This window comes from Pongo abelii, chromosome X (genome assembly GCF_028885655.2).
Source record: "Pongo abelii isolate AG06213 chromosome X, NHGRI_mPonAbe1-v2.0_pri, whole genome shotgun sequence".
Lineage (NCBI taxonomy): Eukaryota > Metazoa > Chordata > Mammalia > Primates > Hominidae > Pongo > Pongo abelii.
This window is the reverse complement of record NC_072008.2, coordinates 123742535-123764424: the sequence shown is the minus strand read 5'-3', so window position 1 is coordinate 123764424 and position 21890 is coordinate 123742535. Positions and strand designations below refer to the sequence as shown.

Genomic DNA, 21890 nt, shown 5'->3' with positions numbered 1-21890 from the left:
TCATGTGATATAAAGGGGAAAGTATATTAATACTAGCTTTCAAGTATACTACTATACTCCTTCCCATTTCCCTTTAAGGGTAGTTTATTTACCTGATTGACCTTTCTGTTGTAAAGGCAGAATGTGATACTGAGTGTGGAGTTTGAAAACCACTGTTTTCTGGTCTTGACTCTGGTCTTAACAGTGGTACCAGTTTCTTTCTTCTTCCCTTTTTTTTTTTGTTTTCAGAACAGAAATACTTTCTCCTATCTTGAAAATTAATGAGATGATATGCTTGAATCACTGTGTTCTCCCTGAAAGGTGGACCCTGAATAAATTCAAGCTGATTTTTTTGAAAGGAGCTGAAAGCAGAGTTAAGGCTATTTGTTTTTCTAAGAATAGCTGTGGCTCCACAAATAACATCCTACACTTTTTTAGATAGGAAAAGGTTGTAGAGATATTGTTAACCTTCTCAAATGTAAAATGACAGGGAATCTGATATTCAAAGGTGAGATCATTTGTCCAAGTTCACGTAGCAAGGTAAAGGGCCAAGACATGAGTACCCAGAGGTTTGGTTTTTCTTTTTTTTTTTTTTTGGCACAATTAAGAGTTATTTTTGCCTCAGAAATCTGCATTTCACATATTTAATGCAAAATAAAACCCTTCTTTGGTAAAATGTATTCTGTTAGACTTTCACTATTGAACAGTCCATGTGATGAACTTAGTATTTATAGTTAAATTAGTATAGCCTTTACCACTATTTTTGTATGTAAAATACTTTCCCTCTTATCTAAATAGTTCCAGTAGTTTCTTTTCTGTGGGTTGGATAGAAAGTAAGTATTGATCTAATAATCATTGGGTGGTAGGGAGATGGATAAAAATAGAATGGAAACTCAACCCAGTCTGTTCTAAACTTTGCTATGTGTGCAATTCTGATGTATTATATGGCCTTAAACATATATTTAATGACACACCTACATCCAGGCACAGCCCTTGCTGTTAACAACATTGTTAATTCAGTTACACTTCACTCTCCTGCCTCAGTTGTTTTGTTTTCCCTAGAAAAGACTGCTAAAATCATTACACAATTTCTTTCCAGCTATTTATAGGCCCATGTCTTAGTTTTCTATTGCTGCTGTAACAAATTACCATAACTCCAGTGCCTTAAAACAACACTGATTTGTTACCTTACAGTTCTGCCGGTCATTGGCCTAAAATTAAAGGACTGTGTTCCTTTCTGGAGGCTGTAGGGGAAAATCTGTTTCCTTGCCTTTCCCAGCGTCCAGAGGCCACCTATGTGCCTTTGCTCGTGTCTCTCTTCCTCCATCTTCAAAGCCAGCAGTACTGGGTCAAATCTTTCTCACATCTCCTCACTTGAACCTCTGCTGCTTTCCTCTTCCAATGTTAAGGAGCACAACTGAATAATCCAGGATAATCTCCCCATCTCACAGTCTTTAACTTAATCGCACCTGCATCGTCTCTTGCTATGTTAGGCAACATATGCACAGGTCCCAGGAATTAAGATGTGGACATCTTTGGGGGCCCATTATTCTGCCTACCACACCCTATATCTATGTCAACTATACCATACTGTGAGTTTTCTTTTGGAGGGTATTAAGATAATGGCTGTTTTCAACTTAAAAAATTATTTTCAAAAATATTTATCACAAATCTTTGTCCCAGTGCCCTCCATGCAAGATAGTTTCTAGCCATTATGAATAATTGTTTAATATTTTATATATACAGTCATCCGTTGTTATCTGTGGGGCATTGGTTCCAGGACCCCCTGAGGCTACAAAAATCCACAGATGCTCAAGTCCCTGATAACATTAATACATTGTAATCAAAGCGCATTCAAATTTTTTCCAGTTATCCCGAAAGTGTTATTGACAGCAGAAAGCTCAACTTAAGAATTATGCATTGCAATTAATTGTAATGTCTTTTTAGTGTTTTTCCATCTGGAACACTTTCTCAGTCTTCTCTTGACTTTCATGACCTTGACACTTTTGAAGATTACAGGCCAGTTAATTTGTAGAATGTCCCTCAGTTTTCATTAGTCTTAATTGTTCCTCATGATATTATTGAGGTTTTGCTTCTTCAGCAGGAATTGCACAGACATGATCTTCTCATTGCATCCTATCAGGTGGCACCTGATATTGATTTGTCCCATACAACTTGATAACTTGATTAAGGTGGTATCTGTCAGGCCTCTCCACTGCAAGGTTACTTTTTCTTTTATTTCTAATTAATAGTATTTCTGATGAGGTTGAGAATACTTTGAGACTATATAAACATCTTATCCCTTATCAGACTTTCAATGTTTCATTTATTGCATCAATATGGAATCATAGTTTCCTGTTTTATTCAGTTATAATCCTTGATTTATTTTGATGCCAAGTGGTCTCATATTTGTATGATCCCCTTCAAGCTGGTTTATGTATCTTTTTGACAAGTCTTAATCATCCTTCCTTATGTTTGGAGTTTATCTTGTACTTTCTGAGTGCTTCATTACATTCCATTTCATCTTGTACTTTCTCTGCCTTAGCTCTGGAATCAGGCATCATGGTTCCTTAGTGGATAATCATATCTCGAACCAAAATCTGTTTGCTAGGAGTGCTCATTGCTATTCCAGTATTGCTGTTCCAAGGCCCTTTTGATGGAGAGAGCTAGGAAATATTTGTATACATGTATATACACATATAAATACATATACACATTTATACATATATGTTTATATCTTTATCCATTGAAACCATGAGTTCTCACCAATACCTTCAATTTTAATCCAATACCATAGGGTTCATTCTAGTTTTCTGCCTTTTCATGATTTCACTTCTCAATTGCTAACATTAAGAAACATGTCTCTTATTACTTGACCAGTTCCTTCACATGTAGCCAATGCCCTGTTGACACACCCTTGCCTCCCCGACTCTGACTTCCAGAAATCCTGGCTGTAGCTGCCACCTCCCTGCATGAATACCCTCATTTTGTTTGCGTTTCACCTTACCACATCAGTCCACCATTGATGTAGTCTTCCTGCAATGACACCTTCCTCATCTTCTCAAGCCCCACAAAGAGACTCTATGGTGCCCTCTTCATAGGGCATGCCTACTTTGCTTGGCCCCACTAATGGATTGAACTGTTCAGGAAGGGGAAGGGAAGGAACATTTTCTGTACTTTGACGAGTTGTTGCCACCTTTTTCCTTACAACCATGGTAAGGATTACTACCCTTGTACTGGATATTTACTTTCTATTGTTGTAGTTCCTATAAATTCTGCTTTCCTGTAGTCAACATCCACATTTTAAAATTATAATTTATGAGATTTTTGCTTGTCAATTTGAGTCCTTTTCTTCAGATTAATATTAATGTGTTTACTGGTTTATTATTATTACTGGTTTGATTTTTGCCTAATAAGATGTTAAAAATGAGGCAACTGGAAATAAGATGATTTTTACATAATTATGGTATAATTTATAGAAACACTACTTTCTCATAATACTTTTTTGTTATTTTTATGTTTTTCATTTAATTTTTTTTCTTTTCACTAACCAAACAAACAGCAGTGATAAATATAAACTATCAGCAAAGCTGGCTTAGAAGAGTTTAAAAAAAATGAGACAGGATCTCTATGTTGTCCAGGCTGGTTTTGAACTCCTGACTTCAAGTGATCCTCCTACCTCGGCCCTCCAAAGTGTTGGGATTACAGGTGTGAGCCACAACGCCTGTCCAGAGTGAAGCCTTTCATTTTTGAATAGAGGTATTTTAAAAACCTATTGCACAGTAACCTATTCCTGGTTATTTAGGGTTAGGAACATGAGTTCAAAAAGTCTGACTTCCTTAGCATGGCATAGAAAGCTCTTCACATTAGGTTCTCAGATTTCCTTTCTAGCTTCAGTTTCTGCTGCTTCTCATTTTGGTACTCTGTGCTGTTACTGTACCACATTATTTTCCCTTCGCCAAGTGTGCCACATTCTTTTGTATTTCTGTGATAGTGTGCGATTACCCAGAAGGTAGATCAAGCACAAGCTTGGAACACCAAACAGACATAGGTACCAAACAATGAGGAAGAAAAAGAGTATTTGATGTTTCATGTCATCATCAAGGAAATTAGATCTTTGTTGGACTTCCTTACACTTAATTCATAATTTAGAATTATTTATATTTTGAAATACATGTGAGGGAGCACCATAGCCTTTTCTGTAATTAAGGCCCCTGTACGTTATTTTAGGCCCTTCTCTGTGCCTTTGCTTTTGCTGGATCTTAGCACTGTGAACCCTGCCTCTGAGAGAATTGCATGATATTCCATCCCGTAGCATTTTATTTATTTATTTATTTATTTATTTTTGAGACAGAGTTTCACTCTTGTTGCCCAGGCTGGAGTGCAATGGTGCGATCTTGGCTCACCGCAACCTCTGCCTCCCAGGTTCAAGCAATTCTCCTGCTTCAGCCTCCCAAGTAGCTGGAATTACAGGCATGTAGCACCACGCCTGGCTAATTTTGTATTTTTAGTAGAGACTGGGTTTCTCCATGTTGAGGCTGGTCTCAAACTCCTGACCTCAGGTGATCCGCCCGCCTCAGCCTCCCAAAGTGCTGGGATTACAGGCATGAGCCACTGCGCCAGGCCTCCATCCCATAACATTTTATTGCACATCTATCATAACGCTTAGCACTTTGTATAATAATTTTTAAATCATCTCTCCTGACCAAACCACGAAGTCCATGAGGAAAATGACATCTTCCCATTTAGCCATCTATTTCGTGCATCTAACCCGGTGGTTTAGGCAAAGTAGAGACTCATTAAGTGTTGTTAAACTGAATAATTATTGTCTTGTTTATAGATGCAGGTGGTAGCTTTTATAGCAGAGATTAAATTATGTCTCTTCAACTGTTACCGCACTTGATTCATTAGTATCTGTTCGGATAGAATTTGTCATGTCCAGGCAGTCCAGTTTGTTAATATAACAAACTGTTCAGAGAATCGGCAGTGTTCAGAAATAAGAAATCTGAAAAATCTGTAAGACTCATATGCAACACGATGATTTACTGGAGGCTTTTTTTTTTTTTTTGACGGGGTCTTGCTCTCACCCAGGTTGGAGTGCAGTGGCACGATCTTGGCTTGCACAATCACTGCAACCTCTGCCTCCCAGGCTCAAGTGATCCTCCCACTTCAGCCTCCTGAGTAGCTGAGACCACAGACATGTGCCACCATGCCCAGCTAATTTTTTGTATTTTTGGTAGAGACACCGTTTCATCATGTTGCTGAGGCTGGTCTTGAACTCCAGAGCTCCAGCAATCCACCTGCCTCAGCCTCCCAAAATGCTGGGATTACAGGTGTGAGCCACCATACCCGACCCTACTGGTGGCTTTTTCTTCCATCTTGTCCAGTGTTCTGACAATCAGGATTTAGCCTTGTATACTCATGTTCATTCAATTGCATTAGTTCTTTAAAAATCATAGAATCTTTTCAGTTAGATTTGGATTAGAGTTGTAGGTACTTTCTGATTTGTTCACTTAAAGCAGTTCAAGGAGAAAACAATGAAAAGTTTTGTTGTTGGATGGATATCACATTGGCTCTTTTGCTGCTTAAATATCATCTATCCATGGCCTGCAGGAGCCATAGAATATCTAAACTCGTTTGGGTCCTATTACAGTAGTCCTGCCCCAGACTACGAAAAGGTTCCAAAGGTCATCTTTTGAGTTTGAAGCCATCTGAGTAGAAAGTTTTCTAATGGCAGTGGTTCCCAGATGCCAGTTAGCTCATGGAAGCTGGTTTGTTATGGATATTGTCGCAGGTCTGCAGTGATGTATGAGAAACAACAGTGTAGTGATTATCTACCAGAAAGCTAACTTTATTGATTACAAAGGACCATCCTTTATTCTGAGATTGTTCTTTACATTTTTTGCTTGTTCAAATGCTCTTTTGTCCTTAATTTAATGGAATTAAATTTACGATGGTGATCAAGGACTGTATCTGTATCTTTATATGAAACCCTTGAGACAAGATATGTTTCAGAACTTATATTCTTTTTGGATTTTAGAAAGGTAACAGTCTGTATATCCTATATTACATAACAGCCCCAGCAGGGTTTGAGGTGACACCCCATAATCAGTTACAGTAATGTTACTGCAGTGGAATATAAGAATATTTATACTAAGTGAGAGAAAAAGCCTGTGAATAGTCTCACGTCAGTTCAGGTCAAGCTTGACTGCCAGATGAGTTCATATCAGTTCAGATTTTGCTGCCAAATGAGTTACAGGCAAGAAAAAATTGATTTCCAAGTGTTTGAATTTTGAAATTGTGGATAAGGGGTTGCCTTTTAAAATGTCCTTACTTTGTAAAATAAAGTTGAGTATCCTATATAGGACCCCAAAATGTTTTTGCAATTTCATTAGTCCACAAAATCCAAAAGCATGGGAAACAGCCCTTGAAAGCTATTGAAGTGAGTATAACATTACTGTTACACTCATCCCTAGCCAATAATAATTTTTCTCTCTATTTTGTTTGCAAGGAAATACATTGTTGTTGGTTATAATCTTTGGATGTTGTAAAAATCTCCAAATATACTTTTAATCAAAGTATATTGAAATTAAGTTTATCTTGTAGCAATTTTAGGACGCTGGGGCAGGAGAGAAGGTTGCAGCCTGAATCCATCCACAATTCCCAGTGATGGATTAGGATTCTGTGATAAGGATGGGTTCTGGCTTGACAAGTCCTCCTGGCTGCATTTGTTTGGCCAAATAGATTAGTGAGGAGATTGGTCTGTTTTGGGTAAGGGCAATGTTAAATACCTACATGAACTTAGGTTAACTGATTAATCTTTGGCATTTGTAGCTTATGTTTCTATCCATCAGATGGGGTTAACAGTTCCCATCTTACAAGTATAAAATGAGTTAGGAGCTATGGAAGTACTTTGACAATGAAGATCACGTTAGCATATAAAATAATAATCTTAAAGAAGAAGTTATGTAGTATGAACTAATAGAATCAAAACAGCACAGCTACACAATTCTTGTCCTAGTAAATTTGTCTAGAAAGTAGACTTGGTAAAACAATTATTTGACCTAACCGGGCCATAATTTGGCTCTTGCTTAAAAACAATATTTCTCCATTCTATGTGCCAGTTATTTATTTATTGGCCCTCAGCTTCAGATTCACCATGTGTTGCCTGCTCTGTGAAAATGGACCTGAACCTTTATTTATTTATTTATTTATTTTTAATAGATTTTTAAAAATTATACTTTAAGTTCTAGGGTACATGTACACAATGTGCAGGTTTGTTGCATATGTATACATGTGCCATGTTGGTGTGCTGCACCCATTAACTCGTCATTTACATTAGGTATATATCCTAATGCTATCCGTCCCCCGTCTCCCCACCCCACAACAGGCCCCAGTGTGTGATGTTCCCCTTCCTGTGTCCATGTGTTCTCATTGTTCAATTCCCACCTATGAGTGAGAAGATGCGGTGTTTGGTTTTTTGTCCTTGTGATAGTTTGCTGAGAATGATGGTTTCCAGCTTCATCCATGTCCCTACAAAGGACATGAACTCATCGTTTTTTATGGCTGCATAGTATTCCATGGTGTATATGTGCCACATTTTCTTAATCCAGTCTATCATTGTTGGACATTTGGGTTGGTTCCAAGTCTACTATTGTGAGTAGTGCCACAATAAACATACGTGTGCATGCGTCTTTATAGCAGCATGATTTATAATCCTTTGGGTATATACCCAGTAATGGGATGGCTGGGTCAAATGGTATTTCTAGTTCTAGATCCCTGAGGAACCTTTTGTTTTTATCTCTTTTTTGTTTTGAACCTTTTGAATGGTTGCTTCCTTTACCACCTGACACTGAAGTTTTGTCAGTAGAGGGTGCTGGAAAGGCACGTCAGGAAGGAAGTACTTTGACAATGGTGACCACTTTAACATATCAAATCATAATTTTGAGGAATAATTATATGGTACAAATTTATATAGTATTTATATGTTCATATAGTTGTTTATATAATATTTATATATATTTATAAATATATATATTTATATATAATATTTATATATATTTATAATATTTATTTATATAGTTGTTATATATAATATGTATAATATACATAGCATTTATATGGTTTTGCTTCATGGTTCCCTGTGTCCTTGCTCAGCAGGCTGTTTTTTGAGCATCTTCACCAGTGCTCAACTTCTTTACCCAGTGGTCAGTAGCTTCTCCTGGTGCCCCCAGAGACAGTTTTACAGCAGAGTATTTCTGGTAGGACACTTTCCAGAAGGTGTATTTTGAGCATGTCCCAAAGGGTGGGTTTCTGGCAGATTCCAGCTAATGAGTACCACAGCAGCTTCTCTACCCTTCATTGTACTGTGGCTGTGCCCTCTCCAATAATGTCTGGATCTCAGCCTTGAGCAGAAGTCACTTTCTTTGGTGCTCTTTCTCAGCCCTAGGGGTAGTTGCTCCTGATATCTGTGATTCTTTGATTCTTGTGTTTTTTTTTAGAATCTCTTTACTTATTACTAGCCAATTTCTCATTACTCCAATTTCCTGTTATTCCAACCCTCTGTCATAGTTAATAATTTCTTACGTACAACTCTCCCTGTTCAAATTACTATGCGGTTTCTCTCTCTTGAGTAGACCCAGACAATTGCAACCAGTTAAAGATCTCTCTGAGCCACCATGTATCACTGGTAAGCCAATTCTTAAGAGATGATATCGTTGTATCTGTAGTTGAAAAAATTCAAATATCTTTTAGGGAAATGTCTCAAAATCCAATGAAGTTTAGCTGTTCTTCCCATGGGGTCTCTGTGTACCTATGTATTTGTCTCTCTTTCTCTATCTTCATGTCCCACCACCTTAACTGTGAGTTCTCACTCTTCTCTCCTTCTCCATCTATTTGCCTTCATACACTAAGTTTCCAACCCCAGCATTGCTTTTGGCTTCCCTGCGTCTCAATTTCTGTCTTGGTGAGGCAGTGATATAAAAGATCATAAATTAATGAAATCAAGGACATGAAAGTGCTTTGTAATTAGTAGAGTACCATACAAAGTGGCGATAATACCTGTGTTTATTAAATAGTTTTCTATGTTTTCAAATTTTCAATTATGTTTTATTTTAAGAGCTTTGTGGGTACCTTCAGGGGTACTTACAAACTGGTAAAATAGATACATCAATACATAGAATTATTAGATAAGACTGAATGTGCTGGGTGCTAAAATAGGGGAACAAATGAGGAAACACGAGCCCTGAAAATTAGAATTTAATTGTGGTCTAAGGATTCATGGATTATTTCCAAGGAGAATCATCTGACCTTGAAGGACCTTAGCTGCAATTTATTAAATGTTTGTGGCACAAATGAGCCTTGCGATACATACTTTACATATATTCTCATATTGAATCTTTACATTCATCCTTATATTCTTAAATTATTTTATGTCTTAGACTGATTTCAAAATATTTTGCTTGAAGACAGATTTGTGTTCATTTGTTTTATTTTTTAATTGAAACTTACCTCCAGTTATGTATGAAAACTCAGTGGCAGTAAAATCTACAAGATAGAACATTATATTTTATGTTGCTTTTCAGGTATTTTCTATTTTCTTATTTATTCATGGATACCTACATTTTAAAAGATGGTTAAACACTTTTCACCTGAGAACTAGAGTAAATAGATTATATGATAATCTCTATATTGAAAAAGGGAAACGTTTTGTTTAAAAATTTGATGACTCAGTCTCTTTTTTTTTTTCCATAAGAGAGTGTGTGTCAGTAGGCTTCTAGGAGATGGCATACTTTATGAAAAAATGTAGCATACTATTTAAATTAGAGATGGTTACTCTTTGAATGCAAAGTATCCTGTCAAATCACAGGATGAGTGCATCTCCCAGTGGAAGATGTTGCAAAGTGCAAGTGACTATGAGTCTTCCCGAAAGCATTTGTCTTTATAGCTTGGATTCTATGAGATGCCCACCAAAGACACTTAATCTTTTATCTTAGAAAGTCAAGATGGATGAGTCTTCAGATTTATTAGGAACCCTTCTTTAGTTTTGAATATTTTGTAATGAATCCATACTTCATCTTTTTGCAGATGAGATGGAAATGTCCTGTTTCTTTGGCAAATAATATGTAAGCATAGCACATGTAGCTTTTTTTTTTTTTTAAATAGGCTATGATTTGATCAGTGTTTTCTGAAGTATTATGTGCATGCTACTGGTGGTATACGTACCTGTAGAAATAGACAGACTAACACAATTTGAATATATTTGTTACTTATTTTAACGCTGATTAGGAAAAAAAGCTTGGTATATTACACTTGTCATTTCTTAGATACTACTGAAGTTAAAACTATGCAAGTAACAACACCTCACCCAGACCAAGTGAATTACTGGTGCAGTGTTTAGGCATGCCCAAGAATATATTGCTGCATTCTTTTCATAGATACAGCAACACTCTACTACCAGAAAATAGTAATATTTAAATATACAAAGTATTTATAACATGCATAATTGCAAATTGGAATCGGTTTTGTTTTGTTGTTGAGGTCAGCATGGATCAATGGATAAAAATTGAATTTTTAAAGTGTAAAGGTGCAGACTGTGAGGGAAATCTTATTAGGGGATGATTTTAATGACGTTAGTCATGTAGCTTTAGACAAACTTGAAGACCAAATTTAGCAAATTGAATCATCTGCTACTGTTACAGAAGGACCAACTGCAAAGAAAACAACTATCACACAAATTTGATGAAAGTATTTGAAATTTGTATTTTCATAAGTATGATGAGAATGAACCTCTTTCCTTGTATGTCAGATGTGTAGAGACACACATTCTGGTGTGAAACCTTTCAATCCTGTGCTTTTTTGAAACACAAAGTGTGCTATACAAAGTCTACCTGAGAGATTCCTTAAAAAGTTGAACATAGAGTTATCATATGACCCAGACATTCAGAAGCTCCTAGGTGTATATCCCTCCAAATTAAAAACTAGTACTCAAACAAATGTACACCCATGTGCAGGGAGGGACTATTCACAATACCCAAAGGTGGAAAGAGCTCAAATGCCCATTAACTGATGGATGGGTAAATAAATTGTGGTATGTACATATAATGGAATACTCAGCCATATAGTATATTAGAAGTACTGATACTTCTAATATACTAGTAAATAGTGGATGAGCCTCCAAAATATTATGTTAGTGAAAGGAGCCAAGCACAAATGATTAGATACTATATGATTCAATTTATGTGAAATGCTAAAATAGATAAATCCATAGTGACAGAATGCAGATGCAAGGGGCTAGGGGCAGGGAGGAGAGAATGGGGAGCAACTGCTTAATGGGTATGGGTTTTATTTTGGAGTTGATTAAAATGTTTCACAACAAGATAGAAGGGGGTGGTTGTGCAACATTCTGAATGCACTGAATGCCACTGAATTGTTTACTTGATAGGTGCAGCAAACCACCATGGCACATGTATACTTATGTAACAAACCTGCACATTCTGCACATATATCCTGGAACTTAAAGTAAGATAAAAAATTTTAAAAAATCACTACTTTTATCTTATGTGGATTTCATCTCAGTATGGAAAAAAAAAAAGACTTACCCAGTAGTGTGGTATGTGTGACATTTTATGGGGAATAGGATGATGTTAGGTTGTGCATAAGCATTTCTTATTACAGGAGTTAAGTATGTATTTTTACAGTTGCCTTCTTTTTATGAGAAATTATTAGTTTTCTATTTGCAGTAATAAGTTTTCCTTTAAAGATAAATGTAAGTTTTAAAGAAAAAATAAGAAAGATGGTACTTATATGACACATGAAGGCAGTTCACAAATGAATGAAAAATGGCAGCTTCAAAGAGACATTTTGTTTTATGTTCAAGCCAATTAATTTTTATTATGTTATTATTATAATTATTATTGTTTTAGAGACAAAGTCTCGCTCTGTTGCCCAGGCTGGAGTGCAGTGGCACCATCATAGCTCATTGCAGCCTTGAACTCTATGACTCAAGTGATCCTCCCACCTCAGCCTCCCTCACAGGCGTGTACCACTACTCCTTGCTATTTTTTTATTTTTTATTTTTTATACAGATGAAGTCTCACTGTGTTGTTTGTCTAGGCTAGTCTTGAACTCTTACCACTTCAGCTTCCCAAAGTGTTGGGATTACAGGCGTGAGCCACTGTGCCTGGCCAATTTTTAGTGAGAACATATTGGACACTAGTTGCTGTTTATCTAAGTTGAACGAGATGTGACTTTTGCCTTAGGAAAAACTTTCAACCTAAAGGTGATAAGCCAAATCTATAAATAATTCAAGGAAGAAGCTGAATGTGCCCAGTGAGACTGGAACAGAGGACAAACAGACTGAGGCCAAGACCAGGTACCTGTTTGGTTTGATTACCAGTACCATTTCAGAAAATGCTAGAATAGGCTGCTGGGTGTAGTGGCTCATGCCTGTAATCCCAGCACTTTGGGAAACCGAGGATGGAGGATTGCTTGAGACCTGGAGTTCAAGACCAGCATGGGCAACATAGCGAGACCCCATCTCTAAAAAAATAAAAAATTAGTGGGCATTGTGGCAAGCACCTGTAGTCTCAGCTACTCAGAAGACTAAGGTGGGAGGATCACTTGAGCCCAGGAGTTTGAGGCTGCAGTCACCTATAATCACACTACTGCACTCCAGCCTGGGTGACAGAACAAGACCCTGTCACTAAAAACGGGAAGGAAGGAAGGGAAGAAGGAAAGAAGGAAGAGGGGCAGGGAGGAAGGAAGATGCTAGGATATATAGGAAGAAATTAAACTAAACTCTATGTACAAGTGCAAACAAAACCCCAACTTAATATTGGCATTCGTGGTTGTTGGAAAGATGGGAGTTGGTGGGAAACCATTTTAGAGCAAAATTTGCTTTTGAAATTAGAAACAGGGAGCAAAATTACTTAATAAATGCAGCAGGCCGGGCGTGGTGGCTCACGCCTGTAATCCCAGCACTTTGGGAGGCCGAGGTGGGTGGATCACCTGAGGTCGGGAGTTCGAGACCAGCCTGACCAACATGGAGAAACCCCATCTCTACTACAAATACAAAATTAGCCGGGCGTGGTGGCACATGCCTGTAATCCCAGCTACTCAGGAGGCTGAGGCAGGAGAATTGCTTGAACCCAGGAGGCAGAGGTTGCGGTGAGCCAAGATCATGCCATTGCACTCCAGCCTGGGCAACAACAGTGAAACTCCATCTAAAAGAAAAAAAGCAACAGATAATGTAATCAAGTTTCATATACTGTGGTCCTTTTTGCCTCTACCTTTTTCTCTCTCAGTAACTTGGCAGTCCTCTGGGCTTCCTCTCTCCCTAAAAATCTCACATTTAAAGGTAGAATAGTAGAGGGCTTGAGAATGTATGCTCTGGAGCTAGACTGCTTGGGTTCAAATTCCAGTTCCAATATTTACACATCATGTAACCTTAGTCATGTCACTTGATTTTTCGATGTATTTGTTTTATCTTCTGTAAAATGGGGATGTTAATAGTAACTGCATTATAAGGCTTTGGTAAGGATTAAATAAGTTAAATGATTAAATGTGGTAAGCATTTATAACACTGCTTGGCACATGGTAAGTGATCAAACAAATGTTAGCCATTATCATCATCTCCAGTCAGTAAATCCTGTCAATTTTGTCTCCTAAAAGTCTTTTTGAATGTCACCCACTACCACTGCCTTAGTTTAAGATCTTATGTTGTCACAATTGCAACTGTGCCTTAACTAGTCTTGCACCCGCACCCTCTCTCCTAACCATCCCCTCTGTCTCACTTGACTGCCTGACATACTCTTGCTTATTCTGAAATACTCAGCTCAGATGTCACCTCTGTGAAACTTTCCGTGATCCTCTGTGCTAGTCCACTTAGGGCTCTCCATGTGCGCTTATGTCCTTTGGAACATATCTCATTTATATCACAGCTTATATAGTACTGTGACTGTACCTGATGTTCCCTGGGTTGTGTCCACCTTGAAGGTGGGAAACTGGGTTTACTTAGTTTTGAACTTCCACCCTGAACACAGCCCCTGGTACAAATTAGATGCTTATTAAATGCTTGGGTGGATTATTGAATGGCCTCTGCCTGTAGAAAGCTAGTTTACAGTCTTCATTTGGGAAGCTAAGTTGAACACACCTAAGGATAAATAACTATGAACATTGTGTAGTAAGTGCTGAAAGAGTTTAGAAAGAAAAGGGGAGTGCTGCGGGTAATCAAATTATACTTCAAAAAGGTAGAGCTTGATTTAGAACTTAAGAATGGGCAGAACTTGTGTGAACAGAGAGGCAGCCACAATCTACTATGCAAAAGGGATGTTTTATGAGTTGAATGGGTGATGACAGAAAAAAAGAAAAAAAAAAAAAAAAAGCCCAGCCTTAGCAAAACAGAGAAGAGACCAGTCTAATTAGGGTGTGTGTATGTGTGTTGATGGGGGGAAGGTATATGTTGAAAAGTACAAGTAGATCATAACCTATAAACAGGGTGTGTTCTAAAGATTTATTTACAAATCATTTGTTTGGACATGACACGTAATATACATGGTTTCTAGCCCGCTCAAAATATTGTATATAACCTACTTAATAGTGAACTATCCCAGGGACAGTGCTCCAGAGCCTGGGAGCAGAGAGTCAGGAAAGGTGTGATGGATTCTGGGCTAGAAGACAGAGTAATAGAGAAAATTGAGATTTGTTGTTCTCCTATGACCCTTTCTGCACTTTTTTTTTTTTTTTTTTTTTTTTTTTAACATCTCAGTTTCTCTAAGAGAAAATTTCTCTATCCCTCAAGGCACCATATGCTGCTAACTTCCTTGAAACAGAACCCCACCCAAAGTTGCTAGGGCTCTAAAAGGCTCTCTCTCACCTCCAGCCTGCCTCATTCCCTCAGGGCAACAGCTCTTTGCTATTTGAAGAAACTTGACTAAACTCATTCATGCCAGTGTGTGAATAACTGATAGCCACCTCATCCTGGCAGCTGTACTTACTTTAATTTTAACAGCCTTCTTGTTAGCTCAAATGAACCTGTAATTGCTGGAATTTCTGGCACTGGTACAGAGCAAACAATGTAGGAGGGGGGTGAGGGTTACAGAGAGAGAGAGAGAGTTTCACTGTAGGAGAAGATATTTTGAGACAGGGAAAGCTTTGGCCAAGAGCTTTGCCTAATTTTCCTTTCTTCTCCACCTCCCTCCCCCAAATTGTTCTTGTGTTTTCCTCTTCACAGGTTTACCATAGGCTGCAAGTTGTTTATTATTATTATTATTTTTAAGAATAACTTCTGTAGCAGTTCTGGGTATGGTGATACTGTGTTTTTTAGTTGTGTGCAAATCTGGGATTACCTGTAATGGGAAATAGGGTTGAATAGATAAGGTGGGGCTGGGGGTTGAGGGGACCTTGAAAGTGGAGTCTACAAATACATCCATAGAAATAAGTAGTCATGGAAAGTTTTTGAATAAAAGCTTAAGATGATGAAACCAATAAAGGAGGCAAAATGAATTCTAAATTTCGAATTAGAAATGATGGAGTATTATGTTTACTCTTGGCTTGGGACTGGTTTATACAGAATCGTATTTCTGGTTACCATTTTTCATGGTTCTGGGCATTCACCTTTAATTGTTAGTGTCTCTCTCCTTGGCTGTCTGTTCCCTGTGGCTCCTGAGCCAATCTTCCTTCAGGATTAATGCTCCTAGAAGCTTTTATGACTTTTGTATTACCAACTAGCACATAAGGGCTTATACATTATGTTTCTGTGTCCCAAAATTCAAGTCTAATGTTAGCAAAACAAAACTCTCATTTATAAGACTTTTTTTTTTACTTTTTAATGAAAATTTCCAACCTTTCCAAACATACCCCAAAAACACACTAGAGATAGTGGTTAATGATCTGCATCAGTTAGCCCTCAGAGCTGCAGGAACCTTCACACCCACTCCCTAACCTATGCATGTTAAACCACGTTGTAGATAAGCTCTTCCCTTTGGGGAACCCCATTGTCTTTTATTCTTTATATTGTTCATTATGTAAGTATTCTTGATATTTCTCCTCCACCAGTCTGCACAAAGGAGAAGCCAGAAAATGGGATGAGAAAGGGATTTGAGACATTTCCTTAAGCCTAAATTATAATTCTCTCATTGGAACAGGATTCATAGATCTTTAATCAAATATGTTTATTTTTCTCTGTTTTAATGTTAAAAGGGCTTGTTTGCATTGGGCCCTCTTGTGTGTCATTTGTATATTTTGCTCTTGACTGCTCAGCATACCATTTACATTACCAGGTATTGGTGATGTGCAGTGACTTGCTTGGTTGAATTTGCTATTTCATTTTTTTGCACCATGTAGTGGAGCAGTGATTGTCAAAATTGGATTTTGTGGTTTACTCTTTCATTATCACTTGTTGCAACAGTAATTTAATAGGATTTAACAGTCCAAAGAATATACTTTTTGTCCTTTTCATTTACCATTCCACAAAATGACTGCTTTTAGGAGATATTGTTTCATTTTTCAGTATTCCCTGGCCTAGGTGGTGACAAACTAATAAAATGCATTCATTTGCTTTACCAATCCTATCTTGACTTAGAAAACTGATTACTGACATTTCCCTTCCTTATGGTAGTTAAGTGTTTTCCTTACTCAGTTCAGTTCAGCAGTCACCTATCGATCCATTCACACCCCCATCCTCATTCATCTATCATAAAGTTGTTATATACCTACTATGCTGGGCACCCTGCCAGACACACATAGGGTCTGTCATGCAAACATCAAAAGGAGCCATTTAGGCATTTAGATATTCTATGTGCAATTGTAACATTTTATTTTTTCTTATGATTCAAATCTTAGTTTTGGAAGGAAAAGGCCCTTTAATGATTTCTTATTTAATTATCATCAGAAAAGTGTAGTTAGGCATGGAGGAGGGAAGAACCTACCTCTGCTGGCTTGATTTCACCAAAATTGCCTCCTATAATTGGGTTACTATGTGACAGGCACTGAGTTAGGTATAATACAAACATAAGGAAGGTCCAACCTCAGTTCTCAGGAATTTATAGTCTAGGGAGACATAGAAGCAGTTTTAACCCAAAGAGAGAAGAGCTATAATATTCAAAGTACCACAGGAGGATAGCAAACCCATTACCTGCATCTTCTAAGGAATGTGAGGGAAAGTTTCACTGAGGGAGGTTTGCTTGAACACTTAAGCATGACTAGAAGTTTGCTTGGTAGAGCAGAAGGGCAGGGAATTCCAAGTGGAATCAGATGTGAAGTCACTGAGGCATGAAGGAGTATGACATGTTTGAAATGTATGCCAAGAAATTGCTAATTAATAGATGAAAGAGAACTCTGTGGAATTGGCATTGGGAAGATATTTCTGGTACAGGTATAGGTTGATCATTTATGTAACTTTTGTCATATAGCTATTCTGTAGCTTCCATTAACTATTCCTTACTTCTCCCCTCCTCCAGCCATTTATATGAAGACCTTTTTTTTTTGGAGGGGAGGTGTTTAGGAGTCATATTTGTAGTTTTCCCTTAAAATGAATATTAATATAAATATTAATACAATACAGAGGTGACTAATAAACACCAAATTAGGTATCAGAAGACCTGGCTTATTGTTTTCCACTTCTCTTAGCGGTTATGTCACTTGAGCCAAGGCATTTAACAGCTCTGTTTCTTCACGAGTAAAATGGAAATATGAATGCCTGCATTGCCTACCTCAGGATCAGGTTGAAGATGAAAATGAAACTGTTAAAGAGGTATAATAAACTCTTTTACTTGGAATTCTGCTGGCTGAGGTTAAGCTGACATTTAATGCAAGTAAAATACTTTGTGGAGTATCTGGATAGAAAAATTAGGTTGGAAAATAATTCTTACTTCCTCGTTAACCCTCTATATCTGCCCTTTCGTCTTTGAAATGTCATTTAGCTTATTTCTGTGTTTCCAAACTAACATGATAAAAATTTTAAGCTTCCTAATGTTCTGGCATGTATATCTTGACCCTTTCAAATTCTCAGTATAACTATTAAATAGCAATTGATTTAAGATTTAGGTGAGTAAAATATAAGTTGGTATATTTCATAGTCAATCTTGAATAATTCATACCTATTAAGTAGTTTGAATTACTAGTGAGATACTGTCTATCATTTCTTGTTCCGTATGGTGGTAGGACACGAGTTTTGTTCCATTTTAGAAATGTATAAGAGGGTCCTGATTCATTCAGTTAGGATTGGGAGGTTATGAGACTTTGGCCTTCTGCCTTCTTTGCCATTTTTCCTAATTCAGTGACAAAGCAGGCAGAAGTTATTAGTAGCAGCAAATGACATTTCCATTCATTTTATTTCCTTTGACCCCCATCTCCCCCATTAGATTGAGTGGTAATCTACTGAAATCTGATAAATCACTTGAATTATGAACTTCTAGACTATAGGAGTATGAGCAATTGCTTCCAATATAAATACGCCTGGCTAACCCTTCTTTAGATCAGTGGTTCTCAAAATCTATCACTATGGATATTTCAGCAGGACAGAAAATTCTGTAAACCACTTAAGTCATCCTGCTCTGAACCATCTTACATACATCAGAAGAAAGGGAAAGAGTACTGCTATGGATGAGATAACGCAATGGTATTTTAAATGGAATGTAACTGAATTATTTATACTAGACTAGTATTGATCCTGTCATCATAATCACTAATATTATATGACACTTGTGGAATTCCAAGAGGTAGTTACCCCTCCTCCCTTTCTGCCTTTGCAACTTAGAGATGAACTAGTTATGTGAATTTGGATAAAACACCTATTCTAGTCAAAATATAATATAAAATGATTGTTGAGATTTTTCTACCAGGCCCTAAGGAAGTAATCTGTCAATTTGTCTTTTTTTCACAAAACTAAATGAGGAAATGGTCTGGCTTATTTTCTCTTTGTTTTAAAATCTATGGTGACATTGATACCCAGTTTAAAAACATTCTTCTGAAGGTGCTGTTGATTAAATCATTTTAATGTCCCCCAAGTACTGCCTGTTTTTGAAGATTATTTGGAAAATGTGGCACATTCACCAACTCACATTCTCCTCTTGTTCTGTACTTGCTTTTTTTTTTCCTTATAAGTTAGTGGAAAGGCAACTGGTCAGTTTTTTCACTCAATAAAAAAGAAGGAAGGTGTAGACAGCTTTTATCTGGGAATGCTTTAAGTCATTGAGAGAATATTTTTAAGTGTTAACTACTTTTTGAAATTATTGGCAGAATCTTTTAATCCATTTTAACATAAAACAGTTGACTAAGATGGAAAAATTTTTATTGTTTACATAAAAGAAATCACCATGGTTTTTGCATCATTGCATAAATCTAAGAGATTGTACATACATAAAAAGGATGAGACAAAGCTGAATGTTAAGTGCCAAAATCAACGAAAGCTTGCGTACTTACTGGGTATTTGACACTCAGCATAATGGAATGTGGTTCCACAGAGAGAGAATACTAAATATTTACACCCAAGGACATGTTTCTCTGATAGTGTCTTATCCTAATCTCCTAGCTAACATTATTAACCCTTTTTGAAACACCTCTTTCTTACACTTAGATTTCCTCCTATTAAAGCTCACCCTTGGAGATTCTAAACCTTCTATACCCAAGCACCTACACTCACCCACTCATCTCTTTTTGAGATCTTCATGAATTCCTTTTGCTTATTATATAGATCTTTAGGTGAATTATCTTGGTTTACTATGAGTAGTAAAGCACAATCACAATTTCTCTCCACTTACAGCTCTATTTTTCCAAAGGTCACAGCTCCATCATTCAGCTCTTCTGTCGGTATCCCTTTCTCATTGATTCCCTGGAATTTTTGAACCAGGGCTGTGAGGTATACAGCCAGCAATGTTGCATAGTACTTTAGAGTTGCTGCCCAATACAAGTCCATCTCTCTTCACAATTCATGTTTGTTCCTTTTCAGGCTCAGAGTGGTGAAGGAAGTTACTAAGATTAGCATGCACTATGAAGTCTGGGAGGTGGGCTTTCAGGGACCTGCTTACTTACTCTGAGGCTCTGACCTTTGCTTTAGTGTGATTTTCTCACCATCCTCTTTTATTTTGTGGGCAAAGGATCAAAAAGATTTCTTCAACATTGAGTGCTAAACATTAGCAAGAATGCATGGTTTCTGGTCCCTGTAATGAAAGAATATTTTTAAAACCATAGACTCAAATTACCATGGAAGATATCACAGAAACAAATGGAATTTGAGCTGGATCTGGAAGAATGGGTTGAGTTCAGGAAAGTGGAGTTGGGAAGAGATTTCATGCAAGAGGGACCTCTGGAGCAAAGGTGAGAAAGAACAAAGAAAGCTTTTGAGATAGAGAACTGGAAGTTGGTGTTATGATTTACTACAGTAAACTGGAAGAGTAGGTTGGCCGGTATGTACTGAGTTCTTAGTGCTAGGCTTAGTTACTTGATTAATTATTTGATTGATCTACTCATTCAACAGATTGTTTCTCATAGCCCACAGGATAAAATCCAAGCCGCTTTCTGGCATGTGGTCTTCTGTGATGTGGTTTCTGCATACCTTAAAATCGACTCCACTCAACACTATGTACCCACTTTTCAGTAATATTGAACTCTTTTCAGTCATAAAGAAGAATTTGCTGATCCCTCCAACATGTTGTATTCCTTCACATGTTTCTTTCTTTGCACAGGCTATTTCTTCTAGAGTTCACTTGATGTATGCTTCATTCTTCAGCCTCAGTTGCAACGGAATTTTTGTTATTCCTCTGCTGCTGTAGAATGCTAGGCTTATATTACTAAAGCTTCTACACCATATTTTGTATTGTCAGAATACATGCCTGCTTCCCTCACTCAGCTTATGAGCTTCCTGAGGGCCAGGGATTGTGTCTGGTTCACCTTTACATCCACACCACCCAACATAGTACCTAACATGTAGCCAATTCAATAAATACATACTTACTGAAAAAATATTCATTGATCATTTACTTTACATCATTTTAAAAAGCAATCTAGATGGAATGGGATTGACAGATTGAAGATGGGCAATGCAGGGAGATAAGTTATATGTATTTTTTGAAGTAGCTCATTTGTTTAAAAAAAACAGTAGGGGATAGATTCCTGGGAGATTGATAAAGAAAAAAAGATAGGACTTAATGACTGGCAACTATGGGCAAGAGAGAGGGAAGAATTAAAGATAATAAAAAATTAAGATAATATAACAAATAGCAGGATAGTGACCCTTAAAAAAATAAGGTTACTTTCAGGTAAGCATGTATTTTTTTCTAAGTCAGATTTCCTGGTGTTAGTGTTTGTCTCACTCCACCTTTGCTCCAAAGATGAACACTTTGTTCCTGTTCAGTGTACCGGAACTAAGCTCAAGATATATGTACTTCTCATTTTCATATCTGGCCAGCAGTTTAGATATGAAATATAAATAGTTCAACTACACTGACTACAATTTCCTATCAAGGGAAGGTATGCAGTACATAGGTTTTTTTTTTTTTTTTTAATATATAAAGCCTGTTTCTGCTTTTGGAAGCTACAACTGAAGTGTTATACCAGGCAGATGCACTGGGGTGCGCTACTATGTAGCAGAGCCTAGCTGTGCATCACAGCTCTTAACTTTAAAACTCCAGAGAATTTGATGAGAGAGGGATCCACAAGAACATGACAAATGATGAGAGTTCAAACCTTAAGAGAAAAATGGGCTTATTGGTAAGAGACCTTTCTTTTCCTTTATTTACTGCTGTTACTTATTCATTAAAATAGCAAGCCTGTTATTTCCATATGTGGCTGTGAAGCGATATACAAAAATCAATTTTAGATGTATTGTAGAATTCAGGAGACATATTGGTAACCATGCAAAAATCATAGGAAGCATGTACAAAGCTTGATTTTGAATAAGATTTCTAAGGGAA

At 37.2% G+C, this 21890-nt stretch overlaps 1 protein-coding gene across 3 annotated transcripts in view; it reads left to right on the top strand.

The window, feature by feature from the left end:
* The window catches only part of KLHL13 (kelch like family member 13), a 210508-nt gene that overhangs the window by 98390 nt on the left and 90228 nt on the right, over positions 1–21890 (top strand). The window contains exon 1 of one of the 3 annotated variants that reach the window (XM_054544989.2): positions 21519–21687. The exons of the other annotated variants lie outside the window; for them this stretch is intronic. Within the exon in view, the coding sequence (XP_054400964.1) occupies positions 21647–21687 (41 nt within the window). The 5' untranslated portion in view covers positions 21519–21646. Of the gene's footprint in view, positions 1–21518; positions 21688–21890 lie in introns of those variants that run through there. 3 annotated transcript variants of the gene reach the window in all.